The 19034-nt window shown below is 38.2% G+C and overlaps 1 protein-coding gene across 1 annotated transcript in view; it reads left to right on the forward strand.

The window, feature by feature from the left end:
- The first annotated feature begins 330 nt into the window (after nt 1-330).
- LOC105558197 (potassium voltage-gated channel subfamily KQT member 1) overlaps nt 331-19034 on the forward strand; it is a 75890-nt gene continuing 57186 nt past the window's right edge. Inside the window, exons 1-4 of the mRNA XM_012005761.1 lie at nt 331-1956; nt 8970-9321; nt 11635-11814; nt 13657-13825. Of these exons, the coding sequence (XP_011861151.1) occupies nt 9231-9321; nt 11635-11814; nt 13657-13825 (440 nt within the window). The 5' untranslated portion in view covers nt 331-1956; nt 8970-9230. The remainder of the gene's footprint in view (nt 1957-8969; nt 9322-11634; nt 11815-13656; nt 13826-19034) is intronic.

The raw sequence follows: 19034 nt of genomic DNA on the forward strand, positions 1-19034 counted from the left end.
TTTCAGCAATTTTTTATTAAAAAATTTATTATCAGTGAAATTCTGCAAATTTCATAATATACATTTCAAAAATTTTTTCACTAATTTTTAGTAATATTAATTAACTTTCATCTAATTGCACAGTATTTCATTGAATTTCATAACGAAACTTATGATTTATTTTGAAATGGTTTCAACAAGTTTCCAATAACTTTCATTTCACTTTTCATCAATTTCATTACATTTTCAGCAAAATTTTTCCATCAGGGTTACGACGACATTATGATAGATTTGCGGATATATAAACTTATCAAATACTTGGAACAAATAATATTTACTTGCAGGTAGTATATATTTTTCTGTGTGCACTTTTGTATAATTTTTATTTTCAAAAAACTTGTGCCCAACTTGCTTTCGAGTAAATCGAATCAATTGAACGTCTCATTAATGAAAAAATGCCACCTATTGCGTGACATTAAATCGATTGTATCGATAGAAAGGCTGGATAGAAGCGTGCGGCGATCTTTTTGCGATCTGTCATCGTCGGTCAATTTGACATCAGTTTACACTCAAGCGGTTTTTTTTCTCCTCGCAGCGGCGTCGCCAATCAAGGCTGCGACAGCGTGAACTTAGTTCCGAACTTGCGAGGCCGCGTTTCGACCTCGTCGACGATCGATATTTTAAACCATATCGATAAGCGGAAACGCCGCGCGCGCGCTTAAACGTAACATCAGTATGACGTCACGTATTCCCGGCTCGCGGTGTCCTCGCAAGTAAAACCGCATGACCGAGCACGATCTATAATCACCAGCCGTTCCGTCGCGGCCAGTTTGTAACGGGGAGGCTCGCCGGGACGGCATGTAGTCGCGCCGACCCCGCTTTACCCCGCGCGTCCACACGAATTACGAATTACGATTCGTATTCGCGACTCGGATAATCCTGTGTATAGAGCCACCCGGCAGGTTGGCAGGACTGACCATGTAGATTGAAGCGCGATCCTCCTCGGGGGACTCGGAAAGTGCTGTACGTATTCCTGGCGACACGTGTGCCTCTGCCAAAAGAAAAGGTGCGTTACCTTCGTTGCGTCCGGCGGGAGAAGCGGAAGGAGCAAATCTCGCGGCGCTTTTCCTACAATTCTAACGAAATGACGTTCGCGAGCGCGTTTTGAATACGCGAGGCGTGGAGGGAATAGAAAGGGGAGCGCGCGCGGTCGATTATCTTTCATCCCGCAAATGAAGAGGCGATTGTATCGCGGAGGCAATTTGCGTTTCGTATAAACGCGCACGTAAATTCGGGGTAAAATTTGGGGAGTATCGTCGCCGTCTCGACCACCGACAGCTTACGGATTCTCGATCGGCGAAACTTTGGCGGGTCCGCTCTATCGTTACGGCGGAGCGAAGGTAGTTAGTAGTCGAGCCCCGGTTTGCGCCACCCTTGGCGCGGACTACGTGCCGGCACGTGCGCGGTGCGGCAGGGCGCGCGTGCTACTCTCCCGTGTCAGATTCGCTCGTCCGCCGCGCCGCATGCCGCAGGGACCGGAGTCAATGCCGTCGGGCATCGCACGGACTCCGTGGCCGGTAAACAGTTGGTAAACGGCGACGATTGACGGCGCTCCTCGAACCTGGAGGAATACGAGGTGAACTCCGCTCCGAGAGCCCAGTGAGAGGCGCGCGCGCGCTCGAGCGCGCGCGCGAGAGAGCGCGCGATAAGCGAGAGACACGTGTCGTTTGCATGCGCCTAACATACGTTATCGCGCTGCCGTTATCGCGCGACGAGTGAGCGTGCGAATGCTCGCTCGCCCGCGACTTGGTGAAAACGCGGCTCGAATCGATGCCGCCGCGCCGCGAGTCGGAGCCGCGAGCGCCGAGGAGCTGCTAGCAACGACGGCGTCTCACCACGAGGACCACCAGTTCAATCTCGGCAGTGGGCACGAGTTCCCGGAGCCTGCCGGAGCACTTTCGATTCCTCTCGCAACAGGTACGAAATCAATGGCCTTTTAATAATCCCTTACGTTTCTAAACCGCAGCAGTTAACGCCACGTTCGAGCTTAACGCCGTCAAATCGTTCCCAGTGAGAAACGATTCGTGAATCGACATCGACACCGTCGAATTGACGTCGATTCGACATCATTTCTCACTGGGTTCCGTCTCGCCGCAAACCTCAAACTCGTCGTCTCTTTTCAGCAAGAAACTCGCGTAAAAGAGGAGACGTCCAATTACGTAGAGTAATCCTTGCAATTTCCGATGAATCGCGCCCTTTGCGCAAACACGAGACCTGCTCCCTTTAAACGCCGAGCGTTTCCATCTCGACGAGAAACGTCCCTCTCGGGTTTGCCCTCGAGGAGAGAGAAATATTGCGGAAAAGTCGTCGGGTGAAAACACGCGACGTCGTGCATGTGTGCATGTCGAAGCGTGAAGATCGCAGGACTTGGATAACCAGATAGACATCCGGGTCTTATCGGTCGTCCTGTAATCTCTAACAATACATGTACACCCTACCATGCGGGTTACGAGATCGCGCCGAAACAGCATGACGAAACGTTTTTCCTCGTGACTCACGTCACGCGATGCACGCCGAGTAAGTTGTCCGTAGAAAAACAAGGTAGGGCGAGGAATGGCGTTACGTCCTCTTATTACGTTAATGTCAAAAAGAATAATTAGCGCCAAGTAACTCCACCGAGAGAAAACGACAGGTTTCGTCACTGTGCGGCTTAGTCATCTTTCTTCGGTTTAACAATTGTGTGTGTGTGTGTGTGTGTGTCGCCGAATGATTCACGTTTTACTTCAATTACAGTTTTCACCACATCGTTTAAGCATATATTATAAATTATTGATGTCAATTATCGACCACCGTCGAGCTTTTCTGATAAATAATTAAGAGCGGCTTTAAATCATGCATTTATGCTAGAATGATTTATTACGAATTAATTAGTCTCGTAACCTGAACAACACCTTTATACAGGGTGTTAATAAATTCATGTTACAACGCTTGAGGGGTGAAAGTACAAATCAAAACGAACATTTTTTATCAATACACATGGGGGCGGAAACGAACCCCTAACCCGTTGGGACGCGCGATGAGTTCAGGGTAGGCAACCCGTTGACTCCTAAAAGCCGTGGTTTACGGCCAACCGTTGAAAGCAAACCGTTGAAGAGCTCACCGAAAGAATTATCTAAGCGTTTGATGAGATACGAGCTTCCCCAGGCAAGTTGCAAAGGATAAAAGAATACATGATTCGCCGTTGCCACTTGTGCGTCGATCAAGGTGGTCGTCATTTCGAGCCCTTGCTCTAAAATGTGTTATCGGTTTACAGAACTGTTAATAAACCGTTGTTTAATTGAACTGTTGTTGTTTTAAACAAAATCCCAACATTTGTTCTTAAACGTAGCGGCCAGCGTAGTAAAAGATGTGCACAACGGGTTGCCTACCCTGAACTCATCGCGCGTTCCAGCGGGTTAGGGGTTCGTTTCCGCCCCCATGTGTATTGGTAAAAAAATGTTTGTTTTGATTTGTACTTTCACCTCTCAAGCGTTGTAACATGAATTTATTAACACCCTGTATATTGTACCTCCGTATCTTGAACAATCGGTTGCGCCGCGGATAATTTCTTTCTTCCAACTCGGTATATTCTCGTGCTGTTCACCGGCAAAGACTCGCGTCACCTTTGCTTTATTTGTTAGTAAAATATTCACTAATTACATATCGACCCGTTTGCATTGTTCTCGCCTCGATTGTGACGGAATAATGGATGCTCCACTTCCGCTAGCCCAACTTTACCGGATATCCCTCTTTTGCGTCGCTTTCAACTTGTCGGCGTGTATTATTGTTAAAAAAGGAAGCGCATTTTCTTTGCACTCACCCGAAATAACGAGACAGTCGCTTTTATCTCTCACTTCTCTTCTCATTTTGTCTCTCTCTCTCTTTCCCCCCCCCTCCCCCGCCTTCTTTGTAGTCTAAAATATCAAGCCGCGGATTAGCCTACTTTCCCAATTATTCTGGAGCTTTGCTTCCGTACAAAGGAGAATACGAGAAGGATGTAATTACATATTATTCTCCTTGACGTGTGATACGCTCTCGGAAAATAGAGCAACGAACACCGTGAATGAGCTTTTCCTAGGAAACAGCTGGGCACTAATGACACTCTTGCACTGCTGACGAGAAATCTTTCGCGTTGTTTTTACGTCGAGTGGATTCGTTAACGTTACAGAATGCCATCAAATACGGAATATGTTAATTCATTGCGGGATGATTTCATTATTAACGCGATACGCGGAGCCTTTTAGAGCCGTAAACCTTGCCTTCTAATTCCAATTCCCTTCTGGTTCTAATTAGTGTTCTAACGAAAGGTAAATAACTAATAGAAAGATAGTTTTTTCATATTTTTTGTACGTCTTAAATAACAAACAAACGTGTCGACATTCTTCCTCGCTCTCTGTCCTTACAGATTCATTCGAGAAAGCGGCAAGGGTACCACTGACTTTTTCCACGCGTCACCAATTAAGAATTAAATATTTCTAACAAGCTCTCAGAATCATAACTTACATTAAATGCACGTTCTTCGCACCAGGACATTGAAAGCCAGCTAGGACATTAGCAAAATTGCTCGCCAAACATCGGCGTAATTAAGCCGACGTAAGCCATGGGTCACTGAAAAACGCTATGTGCACGCGATAAAGGGAGCGAGAAAGGGCACAGTGTCACGCGATATCGCGAAAGAGTATACATAAGTATACATGCGCGTCCGACGATGATTCTTAAATATCAATTTTTAATGCCCGATTTCGAGACATCTTATCACGCCACACCTGCTCGCTACGAAACTCGGTATAAAAAAAAGAAGAAAATAGTTTTCTAAACGAGATTACGATACAATCCCGCGACTCTCTCGCGATCTTAGCCATTTCGATTATCGCGTGAAACATTTTTGAACTTTATTTCACGCATTCTACTGTGCTTAATAGAAAAATAATGGCTTTCTTATCGTAAAATCTGACAATGGAACAAAAAAGGAAGTCGTTTCGTTTATTATGTATGTGTGCACGCACGCGCAAGCAAGGCTTATGCTCTGCTGCATCCATCTATGACAATCAGTAATATATAATTCCTTATTTTTCCTCGTCATACAATTACATTAGGAGAAAAGGAAATATTGGATATAAATAACAATTTTTTATGCTAATGTTTTTTTCTTAGAAAAATATGACAGCTTGAACGGTAACAATAAATTAAGGATGGTATAAAGTTTAAAACAATATTTAACGCGTACATCAGGAATATAATTATTTTGCACGAGCAATAATGAAGGAATAACAAAAGTTCGATTAGTTTTATTCAATAACAAAAGTGCTCACTTTTTATACGAATCTATTTACACGATTTATTTCTTAACGTAGAAATTTCGAAGCTGACGTTTTCTTTGGATGTTAGGCTTCAACTTGTCAATGTTAAGTTCTTTCGTGCTTGCCCGACGGTATAGCACTCTCGAGCCTTAATATTATCGTGCCTGACAAGTCGATTTAGGCTGTGTTTCTTAACATCTTATCCACCTTCGTCAAATTAGGAAGAAAGGCGAAATGACGCTCCAAGTGACGTGATGATTAATATGTCCTCAATATTATAATAAATGATGTCGATTAACGAGCTCAAGTGGAAAGAACACATAGTTGGGTACTTGAAATAACCGTTTGACAAATTTAGCGCGCACAAGAGGTATCTTACGAAGCCAAGTGAAGCCAAAGTGAGGCAAGTGTCAGTGGAACTTTCGGTTGCCTAAAGTAGTTCAATTCGGTGTGTCGGGCGGACAACTGCGTCTCAATCCTCGCGAATAATATTTTGCCAACATTTTGATAACCGAACAATACGAGACGCCGTAAGTTTTGAGTTTCAACTTTCAACTAGTCTTCAGGACCTGCAGATATATTTCAAGAGTTGGGCCTGAATTTAAATAAAATACACAAGAGAATTAGGTGACTTATGGTTACGAGAGAAAAAAATACTCCCATTTGCAACAAATGTTATTTTTATGAGAATTTTCTTTTATCACTATTTCCACAGCCAAGTTCGAGTATTAAGCGAAGATGAAATCATTTACTGATCACTGATTCAATAGATAACGAACGAATAAATTAAACGACTTAATGTATATCCTGAAATATGCAAATACGTGTGAAATTGGAAACTTCATTATCCCATATTTTCACTTCAATTTGACGATTAATTAGAAAGATTAATGTTCAATTTTATCAATCTGCCCGCTAGAGTGGATAATATTGCCGCTGCATCTTTAATCGGTCTGAGGAATCTTTTCGGTACCGAATATCTAGTTGGTGAGAGGAAACCTTTTCGCGTAAGTTAATGGAATCGATCTTTCTTTAACTAAAATACCGTTGAAATTATCCGCTCGCGATAACGTTGAGAACGAATTGTCAAAGCTGTTGAGTAACGAGTAACTATAGGCGACAACTTTTACGCAGCTTGTAACAGCGAATCAATTCAGACATAAAAATTTAAACTCTCTCGGACTGTCAGAAGCAGATGTTTTACCCATGAAAAGTAGTAGAAACACGTTGTCGACTCGTGCATCGATCTGTCAGTTTCTTTTCACACAGTTGCGACAAGATGTTTTTTTCGGCACTCTACTATCTATTCCTTGTAATACATGCTTTTTGAAAGTGCTTTAAACATTTCTACTTACATATTGAGAAATGGAATACAAAGATAGTTTCGCCTTACGAGTTTACATTGCATTCTTCTTTTTAACGAGGAAATCATTTGTTAAACAAATTTTTGAAAAGCTAGTAACGCTGGTAATGTTACATCAAATCGAAGGTAATACGTAAGAAAGTATACGGAGAGAATTTTCTTTTAAAGTTTACCCTTGAAAATCATGTAATCGTAGGGTAACATGGCATTTTGAAGAATTTTATGCGAGTTTTTAAAATTTTCCCCACACATGTTGCTAGTAAAATGTATGGTAAAATTTTCTTATAAACGTTTACATGATTTTTAGGATATATTTTCAGAGAAATTTCTCTCCGCGCGTTTCGCCATTGTTATTGTAATAATGTGAGAAAACAGAGGGATCAGTGGTCCGGCAATATTCTGCATTCATGGGAAACAATCACAGAAAATGACCCAGCAATTTTCGCGTACGTTTCTACGTAAATTAATGTACGTGAGTGGTCGACGACTTATTAATCTTTTGCAGAATTTTTTTCTTCTCTCTTGTGATAAATATAGGTAGGGATAAGGGATATAACGGGGATTAGGGATTACGGATGTGGCCGTTTTCAGAAATTTTCCAAAGGCACTTTGATAAATAACCACCGTCGAGCGGACAAAGAGAGCTCGCATGAGCCTACATCCGTCGAAAGTGATTTATGTAAGCAACGAATCTCCTGCATCGGTTTACTATATTTGTCGATTAATCAAACAATGAAGAGCTATTGTAAAGACGATAAAAGATAAGAAGATAAAAGAAAATTCCTTTCCTTTTATATCTATTATATGCTATAAAGTGCTGTAATACTTTGATATTATTGCATCTTAATTTAACATTGAAATTTTCACATATAACAACTCTGTTTGTCGTCATTTTTACAGAATTTCTATTCTATGTAGACGGCGTAATTAAATCCAGCTTATAGTGAATCAGAAGTTAATTAAACAAAATTTGAGTTATTAGGATTAGGGCACAAAGGAACAACGCTCGTTTTATGAAACATTACCACGATTGCCTCTTCAGTATCCTTGTTGTATACTAATACATATTTTTCACAGCAATTAGCAACCTACTCGCGATGATAGCATGGAGAATACAGAGAATTATACAAAAAAGAAAAAAAAACAAGAGAGAAGAGAAAAGCATCACGTGCAACACGATAATGTCGTTGTCACAGTTAGGAGGCACGATCGAGCCGCAAATCGCATGTCTATACGACAACTATATAATTCTTACGAACTAGACCTACTAACCGAGACACGTTGACTATCGATCTACAATATTACACGCACATATGTGTGCCGTAAGCAAACATCGTGGCGCGAACTTTAATGCTTGCGTATATGTAAGCGAGCGGGGAGCATAAAATATCAGACTTCTATAACAGAGTCGGAAAATTTTGGGAAATGCTGTGCACAATCGAGCGAATGAACGTGGCATGCGAGAGTATTTTTCATTCTTTTTTTGGATGAAAATTGACACATTTGTTGAAGAAATATACTTCTTAACTGCCTAAATCTATATTTTGTAAATAGATGTTGCGTTTCGTAGATATACAACGCTTATAGAGTTATGTAATTATTCTAAACCTCCATTAAAGGAGAATAAGAAGAGTTGTATAAGTTTATTGTTGCTAATATTCACTTTGGTCCGTTACTCTGGCAACAATACCCGCAAACAATACCGTATTCCGTTATGAATAGCCGGAGTACAGCGACCACTAAACTTGAGCACATGTAAACCCAGATAAATGGCGAACCAGACAATTTAAGCAGAGAAGAGGTTTCTTTGTTCTCGTGTTTCATTGTAATGATCGAATGAGAGAGCTAATTATGATGTTTCATTGTGTCGCGTATATAGCGAAATTGATTTCTCGATTTTTGGACGGGCAGGAGGAGTAAATATATTGCACATACTAGTTTCGCGCGAGTCCTATGATATTTAATTTATATTCAATTTTATATTTAGTTTCGTGTCTATATAATACTATATCGGAAATTTGCGCTAAAAATTTTTTCCCCAAAGTTGTCAGATCGATAATTTTTCGAGATATTATTTTATCATGTGTCAAATGCCTCTTGGTACTCTCTAAAATTTGTGGAGTGAAAATACCTGCCATGGAGTGAAATGTTCACCCCATTGGCGTGAATATTTCCTCCAACAGAGTGAATATTAACTCCAATGGAGTAAACATTTCACTCCACAAATTTTAGAGAGTATGTTTTGACATTACCCCCCGTCTTACGAAGGAAACAATTTGTTTTAACAGGACGAAAGTAGACGGCAATTAAGGAGGCCCTACCTGACGCACGCTGGAGAATCGTGCGAACTTGGTGACCTGGGCATGGTTTTAGTTGTGACGGCGGGGCGATGACGCTCAATCACCGTCCGCCGTCATCAGCAGGAGTCCCTCAGGACTCGCCCAGCTTCCTGCTCCCGGTCCCGGTCCCAATCCCGGTCACCGACGATTGCCACTATCCGGCGAGGAACATCGTGAAAAGCCGCGCAACTGTTGCAGCCGGGAGAAGATATGAGAGACCGCCCTCATCATTACCGCGATCACGGACACGCGATGCCGCTCGAGGAGGCACAAGGGTTGTTACTTCCACCCTCCAGAATAGGTGAGCCGCCCTTTTGTGGCGCGATGCTTTTCTCGACAATTTATCCTTATGTCAAAGTACAAAATAAGTTGAAGGATTACCCATGTGTGGGGTACTTGAAACAATCCTTAAGAGTGGAAGAATATTCGTACTATATTATATACCGTATAAACGGTTTAAATTATCAATCAATCAAACTTTGATTCACTTTAGCTTACAGCCAGAAAGTGGGACTTGGTTTACAATCAAATCTTATGTCATTCATTCATCCACCCCTCACCACTCTATTATATTACATTATCAACTTTCTACCTATTACCCTATCCGCTCCTAAATATTTATCTATCACGAGACACGGTAGTGTCTCGCGCCAAGTGTAAGCGTAGCTAGTACACGCGTGCGAGACCGACCGTGTAAGTTTACACGAGTACACGAGTTGATTTATTATACGATATCTACTTATCACTATAAACGGTTTAAATTATTCAATTTCTACATACTTTAGTTGTTTCTTACGTAAGAAAGAAACATTTCGCGAATTTCATAATTTTAGGAGGAAATATCTTGTATAAAATAACAAATGGATTATCCTGAACCGTAAATGCACATTAATTCCATAGAAGGTATTACCTCCATACGAAGTGATTTTCTTTTTTAGAGGTACTTTGCTGTAACATGATGGCGGGGCTTAATTTTTAATTGCGCTTGTTGCGATGGGCACATTGTGCCCACCGATAAAATGCTATAGGCTTAATGAAAAGTGAGGGGAGGATTCCAGCAAAGATTTAGCCTTACTGCGCGCGGTAGAAGATTATGGGCAGATTATATAGGACGCGTTTGCGCGCGAGTTTCTGCGTGTATAGACGTGTAGTATATGTATAGGCATATTAAAATGCCTCGGGATGACTCAACTTGCCTGTTATTGAACTTGCATGAAAATTCGACCTGGATTCCACCAATAGCAGAAAGCACGCGTACATATAATTCACGGAAATTCGTGGAAATTCCGACTTTACGAGTACCAGTCAGAAACCATAAAATTTCAATGTTTCTCTTTATTACTGCGGCCACACATGTGTGAAGGCCGCAGCGGTTTATGATACCCAGCCCCGGTACGTTCGCCTAAAAAAAAATTCAAGTATCAAATTCAGCTTTTATCAAGGCCGCTTAAAGGGCAAGGTAAAATGTATTGGAACCCTCGTGCCTTAAACATTTATTATACATTTCCTGCTTTACCAATTTATTTTCGAAAATACTCTGTTTTATAGCAAAGGAAACTTGAACTATACATATACTTATTATAAAAAATTTAATGCTACGATATCTTCGGCCACTTTAGCTATTTTTTAACAAATTTGTTTCCACGGTATCAATAAAAAATATGGTATTCCATTAAAAAGAGTAAAAATCTTGTAATATGTACATGTACTTATGGTGTTTTAGGTTGTACTGTTATAATTAAATTAAAGAAAAGAAGTAATTTTAAGTCTATTCGAGTGCACCTCAAACTTGAAGAAATATGAATTAAAATGTTTGTCAAAAATACCGGTACAAAACTCAGCTTTATTTACCGGAAATCTGACGTCTTTTCTAACAAAGCTAGTCTACCTCAAGTATATATACATTGCAATGGAAATTTCTAGGGATTGTTCTAGACTGCACGTTTGATTAAAGAGAAAAATATACTCTGTTATATAACGATAGAGTTGTGCTTGAATATAGTGTATGATCGCGTTCGATAATATGTATAATTGATTAATTAATTATTAATTCTAGTTGATATATACGCTGGTTACGAGCATTAACTGTATGCCGTAATTTTCGCTGAGCTTAACGCTGATATTCTCTCTACATCCGCAACGAAGCATGACGTCCGCAAATTGCGCGAATAACGTTCCTTCGGGATTAAAGCACGATTCACCCCTTTACGCGTTATGGGGCAAACCGCTAAATCAATAAATGTCATAACGTTGATTATGCATCGAATTATCGTACAAACGAATCGCGGTCGGTTAAGGGTGAGAGTATTTTGTCCGATTAAACAGATTCAATTTTAGCTCGGCTTATTCGAGGGTGAGGAAAATGATACGAGGGTTAATTACCACTTAGTGACACTCTTAGCCGAGTGCTGGTCTTTACCTCACTTTCACGTTTCAGTTGCTTTCTAATAATAATGTTGCCCAGCGAGCTCGGCGAATTTGTAGAGCGCATAATTAATAGAAAATGTAATTAATGTAAAGAAAACGCCCCTTCCCCGTACTCGATCATTTATCGTTATGTCATTAACGAGCTGGCTCATCATGGTATCCTCTCGTTCTCTTTGTTTTACGATAGGTAACCGGGGACCTCTGAATGTGACGATTGTACAGGTTGGCAGAGGAAATGGAGGAGGTGGAGATGGCGGAAGTGATTTACTGAGATTGGAACCGCCACCGGATTTAAGACCGGCCCCGTCGCCCCTATCTGACACCAGTGCTACCTTGCAGTCTGACAACAATGACACTTTGGTTGGCGGTAAGAACAAAAACGCATTACTATATTATATTTGCTTCAAAAATCGCCGATACCTGCGAGGTAGCGAAACTTTTAGTTTCAATGTGACAAAAATTTCTTATGATTTTTATTGTCTACCGATAGGCGTTAAAACGTTCGTTTTCGAATGGTTACTTTGGCTACTAATACTGGAACGTCACATGTTGTCAATGTGCAATTGTCGATTATTTATTGAATTTTGTATTTGACGAATTAAATTAAATACAGTTATAGATAACATGGTAATGCATAAAAAACAAGATACGCTTATTTTTTGCAAGCGAATGGCACATGCAAATATATTTCTATTAGGGACATCGTGGAAATGCATAAAATCTATTAATTATTCCAAGTTCATTAATTCACAAATTTTCTCTTTAAACGTATTCACATTATTCGCATGAATATTCTGATCAACTGATAGCGCATTATACGCCAGTTGCTAATTCAGGGATGGAAAATTGGCCACAACGCGAAACCGCGTATGAAAAATGCAATAGCTAACCACAAAATTTCAAATCGATAGTACTGATACAATTTGTGAATTAATCCTGTGAAATCAAGCTTGACTAATATGTAATATTGAATATTATTATATAACATTTGGGTAGCGTTATGATTTTTATCCATATAGCCATATAATTATACTGCAATAAAGAAAATTATGCCTTTTATGCAATCTGCTGCATTCATGAGTTTTATATTATTTGATTTCAATTAAATGATAATTAGATATTGAATTGAGATTAATGGAGAGATACCGAAAACTTGGTGCCATTTTTCCGTGCAATCAAGTGAATTATTTTTGCCCTTTTATATTTGCTAGATTGTGCAGTGTACACGATAACATTGTTAATTGTAATTTTTTGGGTACGCGGGATATATTTCTTAAATATTGACTCGATCGAATCGATTTCACTCTCGGTCCGCGATAGGGTGCGTGACGTCATATCCTGCGACCGGAAGTATTTCAGCAGGGTGCTTTCAGTTACAGTCAAGTTTGCCAAGGATTGATGAAAGAAAAGGCGAAGCTAAAGTGCACCAAAAATAGACGCATAAAAAGCGAGGAACGATACATTAACGCCTTGTATTTCAAAGATGTATTCAGTATAAACGTTTAATTGAACTCTCACAAAATAATAATATGCGTGTGGCAAAATCGAAATTTGCGTCTTTTCGGAAAAAATTATAAATTATATTTACAATTGTAGAAAAATCATATCAATTTTTTAACAATAATTCAGTTCACGTAACATTTCTATTTTTTTTTAGTTGCTGTCAAATGCATGCAATGACTGTTCTTTTAGACAAATTTAAATAAAATAACATGGCAACTATAATATCCCACATAGCACGTAATATTACAATAAAATACATTGGAAATATTACTGTAGTATTACTGATATGTCACAGTAATATTAAAATGTTCGCCCAATGAAATATTACCGAGATAATCGTAGTAATTACTGTGATAATTAGAATAATATTACTGTGATGTATCACGTAATATTACTGACATTAAATGACGTCTTCGTGACATCTTAATGACGTAATAAAACGTAATGAGACGCAATTAAAAAGTCATTTGACATTATCTTGCACTACTTTGGATCTGATATATTGCAGCAATATTACTGTTATATTACTGTGTAATATTTCTATGTAACATATCAGTCATATTAATGTAATATTGCGGCGTATTATATAAATGTATTATATTATGTGCTATGTGGGATAAATGATACTTATATTACGACTCGTATATCAATTTATTTGCAATTTCGTCACGAGTTGGATAGAAATGTAAAATTGATAAATACTCAGGTGTCGATCCAAGGCTATTGCTGGGAACTGGTGGTGATCGCAATACCTGGGAAGGTCGCTACCGCGTCAAGGAACATCGACGTGCTGGGAAAGCCACTTTCCAGGGTCAAGTTTACAACTTCCTGGAGCGTCCTACCGGTTGGAAGTGCTTCCTGTACCACTTCTCTGTGTAAGTACTTGGAACGTTTTGTATCTGCATGAGATTTGAGTACAGTTTTCTAGCGAAAGTTGGACAGCACGTCACATGCATCCTTCGATGTAGCAACTCATTCATATTCTTTATTCCCTACTTTACGATCGCGTTTACGATTACTCACGATTGCGTTTATCTGATATTCTATAGCTGTAATAAACCCACTAAAATGAAGAGTTTAAAACACTGCGTATCCTATTCATTCGCCTTATCAACCGTTCGCCACGCTCGATATATCAAAGAAGAATTAGCGCTTCTGACGGCACTGTAACATCAATCTTTATTGTCACTTAATAAATATAAATATAGTGCTTTAAAAAAGATTGATGACGAGCCCAAAATTTTTCTCCCCTTCAAAGAGATCTGATGTAAATATAAATAACGATATGTAGCATGTGTAGGATAATACGTGTACGAATTTTTTTGAAAGAATTAAAAAAATTAATTATATCCGAGATAAAACGGATACCTAATTTAGTTTCAATCGGTCGTAATGAGAATAATGAAAAACATATTTTCCTTCAGAAAAGTAACCTAGTAATCAAACTAGAATAAAAAGTTGCGAAAAATTGTATGTTTATAAATAAATGCAACGAACCGAGGGAATGCTCTTAAGAAAATTGATATCCGCTTTTGCAGTGACGTTCTTGTTGCATAACTTAAACTCACGGAGGCGAAGAAAAAGTAAAAGAAGTTACGACATCGTAATTTGAAGTTGGCTACAATAATAAATCCCTACATTCCCGAGCAATGTGTTCTCGGATCACGGTTTACGGTTGATGCTATAGCGAGGAAAGCGCGATTGTTTATTAGAAATTTATATGACAGACGAAATATCCCCGTCCATATGCAAAGCGCTTTATGCTTCCCCGGAGTATTCTTCGGCGTACGTCGATAAATAATGAAGCTTTATTGCTACGTAGACGCAATAGTCTATTGGAGCGTAAAAAGTTGAAGAAAACAAATGTTAACGTAACGATATATTTTCAATTTAGTATAAATATTAATGTAATATACACGCAAGTATTGTAACGCAGTTATATGTAACAATTATGGTTATAGCCTATTCTACAACTAAGCACTTTTAATCACAAAGAACATATATTTTTCAATAATTAACTATGTATCTGTCGCGTTTTGCATTTCACTGATAGAGAAATAATCGTATTTGAGGCTAATCGAGTCTTGTTGAATCTTTCAAACTTTCGCAATTTTTCGCATTCGAAATATCCTCTAGAATGAATAATTTCATCATGTTCAGTGAGTACACTTTGCAAGATAGAGATGCGCGCAATGACGGACGAAACACGGCAATTGTATTTTTTCATTGTTTTTACAGGTTTTCTATTCTGATTGCTCATACGTAGATGATCTTATAATTCGCGTAGCTTAAGCTTGATGCGCACAGATGGCGGACCCCATACTGACATTCTCTACTACGTCTGATCAATATTCACCTTCTACCATTTATCTAGGACAGGAATCTGCATTAAAGCACGCAACTTTTCTCACGGGTTTATTCTGAAATTTTCAAGTGCATCCTATTCTGGTTTTCGTTAATTACTTTTGGCAAACCTTATTTTCTAAATACTCGAAAACACCCTTATCTTTCCAGTGAGGATATATCTATTTTAAATAAACTAAAACATGTATAGAAATAGAATTAACATAGTTAATTCAGTGGCTTTGGTATTCTGTATTTCATTCCATAACAGAATTTGACAATGTACCTATATCTTATAACACTTATACCTATTATTTACGATAGTTTTCTAGAAACTGTCTTTCCTCTCAGAAAAATATGCAACATTTCGTTAACTTACTGATTCCATCATGCATTTCCAATATTGAAATATTGAATTGTACTGTCGAGCAAGTACATCACCAATGACAAGAGACGTAGGTTTAAAAGATCTGCGCTATCACGATGATATTGCTCTTGAGCTTCTTCTTCATTCGATCAGTAACGGTATGTCGGAGGGAGAGAACGTAGATATTGATATCGGGGTTCTTTTATAGCGTTACCGTCCAATGAAAGAAAATATACTGGGGTTGCTGTACCAGGTGATATTCTACCGGCATCCCTCGGCACTAAATAACGTATGGGGGTGCGTGGGACAAAGGGAGGAATAAATTTGGCATTACGCAATAGAATTCCATATACCTCTGTCAGGTCAGGAAATTAGCATGTAGGGGGGGTTACATTTGAAAGCGATCGATCGCTTTACAAAAATTATGTTATATGCAATTCATCAGTCTTTTATGTCCTTTCATTAAAAAAAAATATATAATATAATTATGTAAACACAAAAAATACGTTTTTATTATTATACGTCTTTAAATATTACGGAGAAATTTAAGTTCTGACTACGTGCCTACCGGACGTCATTAGTGTTTCCATTTGTAGTTAGAGATATAATATTATCCTTCGGGATATCGTCACGTACAAAGGGGAGATTAATGTCAGTTTTCTGGGTATATTTGCCACGTAATATTATTAATACTACAATATACTTTGTCTTTATCTCATCATAAATCGTAGTAAATCATACAAATATACAAATTATTGTACAATAATACAATTATTGTACAATAATTGTATGATAATAAATTAAATATATTTCTTAAATCAGGTTTAAGGAGGTTGTAAGGAAAATCATTACACGAGTGTTACAAATTTTATAAAATTAAAAACCGTATATTCTTTTATAAATAACATCAACATGTGAATTCTTTTTAGATTTTTTATCAGTTAATTATATCGTTTAATTTTAATTGCTTTCAAATCGATTAACTATATAAATTCTATAGCGATACCTATAAAATTTAAATCTCGTACAATTTTGCAAATTTGGAGAATACAAAATTTATGTGATACATAATTGCTTACAGTATTATTGATGCAAGTTATTCAAACTACGTACCACAAATTGTAAAGGTTTTTTTCCTTTATTATGAGGCTCTCTGTATGAAACTCTTATACATATATCGATCATACCTAGATGTATTATCATGTATGTATAACAATACAATAATAACTTTTTCATATAAAAGTTTCCTTTGTTTACACGCACTTAGAAAATAAAGCTTCGCGTGTGTATATATGTATATTCCGTAGCAACTCAATTATTGATGTAACGAAGCCTACGTTGCACCTACACCACGTGCTGTAAACTGAGCGGAGCAAAGGAAAACAACTCTTTATAAGAAAAGTAGAATTACCTTATGCATACATAATTCTGTGACGAGTTAGTTTCGATGTTCCATAATGTGTGTCTAGAATTAAGACAGATATGACGGAAATCCTTGACATGATTCTTTTATACGTACGTTTTCTTACGTTTCCTTCACGAGTGATAAAAGAACAATTTTTGCAACCTGAAAGATGGATGAAGAATCCATAAATTCAACTTAATGATTCATGCAGTGGCACTTTGATAACTTCATTTGCGACAATTCGTCAAGGTAAATATAAATTCTTCATTTGAGGTGCGATACAATAATGATCAAATATATTATATGTAATTCTTAAGTTTACTGTAATACGCCGTAAACTTTAATAAAAGTCTGTCTGTAGAAAATTTATAATGGATGTATTATAGAAGACTTTCATTGTGTTTGTCAGAGAAACTATTTTAAATCAGGAATATATCGCATGTAGATGTGGATTCTGTAAGTAGTTATGTATCGGATGATATGCTTTCTCTTTTAAATTCGACAAATTTCACAATTGTACAAGAAACGATCGTCTAAAAAAACAATTTTTAATTTCCTTTACCATGTCCTGGTTATTGAATATGTGACGCCGAAACGTGGAACGGTGCTGTGTAACTTTTGTGTGTTTGTGCCACCCTTTCGTAGCGCGCAATTCCATTCTGTGATGTTTCACAGGAATATCATCAGCCATAAATGTGCCTCACGCGAGCACGAAACGCATATGGCAATTTCAATAATTTTACCTAACCATTCTAAACGCGTATTTATTTTTTCTTTCTCTCTCTTTCTCTCGCTCTCTTTTATTTATTTACGTGTCTTAGAAATGAAAACGGCATAGTTTCCTTCAAGTATTCCTTCGCTCGTTTGCGGTGAGTTACGAGCTACGTCATTCGCAGTTTGTACTTGGTGCCCAAAGGGGAACAAGTTTATCGTTATTCAACGGTAAAAAAAGCTTTCGTGAGATATCGAATACGCAGTTGGGGAATAACGTAGATTTATGGTCACGGAAACTGTTCGGTAACGTTGAAGATGAGAGAGGAGCGAGATCGTTGACGAGCTACCCGAGGGACACGCGATACGGAAAGGGTGTCTGACGACCGATCAATACCAATCTTTTTCTCGCTGTTTGTAATTTCGCATACGGACAAAAGCGAAATCTGTGCCTAAGAATAAGTCACGTATTATATTTGAAATAATTATTTGCAGATAGTTAGATACCCCCATACGTCAGAATCTTGCTGACAACATCACTCTTTTAATAGCTATGAAATAACAAAGTTTCACATATACGTGATGAATGGCGTTTCTTGGAGACAATGAAAATATTAAGGTGATATACAGATTTATTTTCCACACGATTTTACGAGTAAGTGCGAAAACCAATTACTTTAATCGATCGAATGGTAATTGAACTTTTTGAAAATGAACCCGTGCACTAATATTTGTTAATACTTTAGCGCTTTTGAAACCCAAATTAATAGAAAATTTCAGTCAGTCACATCGTGTTTAAATATTAATACGTCACAAGTATTGATTACAGTAATTACAAAACTACATATTCATTGAAGCTTTTATATTATAAAAATTATTCTTTCTTTTTAATTTTACATGTTTAATCCTTTGTATATGTTATGTATTATATTAAATATTTACTAATCTCAAAGTCAACATTTTGATAATACTGCAAAAATAAAAAGGGCTAATAACTCTAAATTAATTACTTTTCTGTCTCAAATATACAGGGTGAGTCTTTCCATATCCGACAAAATTTTTGAGAAGGTAGAACGGATCGAGATGAACGGAAAAGTCCTGTACCATTTTGCAATTTTCGTGATAGTTAACGAGTAATTAATTATTAAGAATCGTTGTCTTAGGCCGGCCTACCGCCCAATTCGAGCGCGTGGCAAGATGTGACCGCCCGGCGATCGATATTGCTATGCGCACGTCTCGCCACGCGCTCGAATTGGGC

The sequence above is a fragment of the Vollenhovia emeryi genome, unplaced genomic scaffold (genome assembly GCF_000949405.1).
Source record: "Vollenhovia emeryi isolate VEMERY1.0 unplaced genomic scaffold, V.emery_V1.0 DF939367.1, whole genome shotgun sequence".
NCBI lineage: Eukaryota > Metazoa > Arthropoda > Insecta > Hymenoptera > Formicidae > Vollenhovia > Vollenhovia emeryi.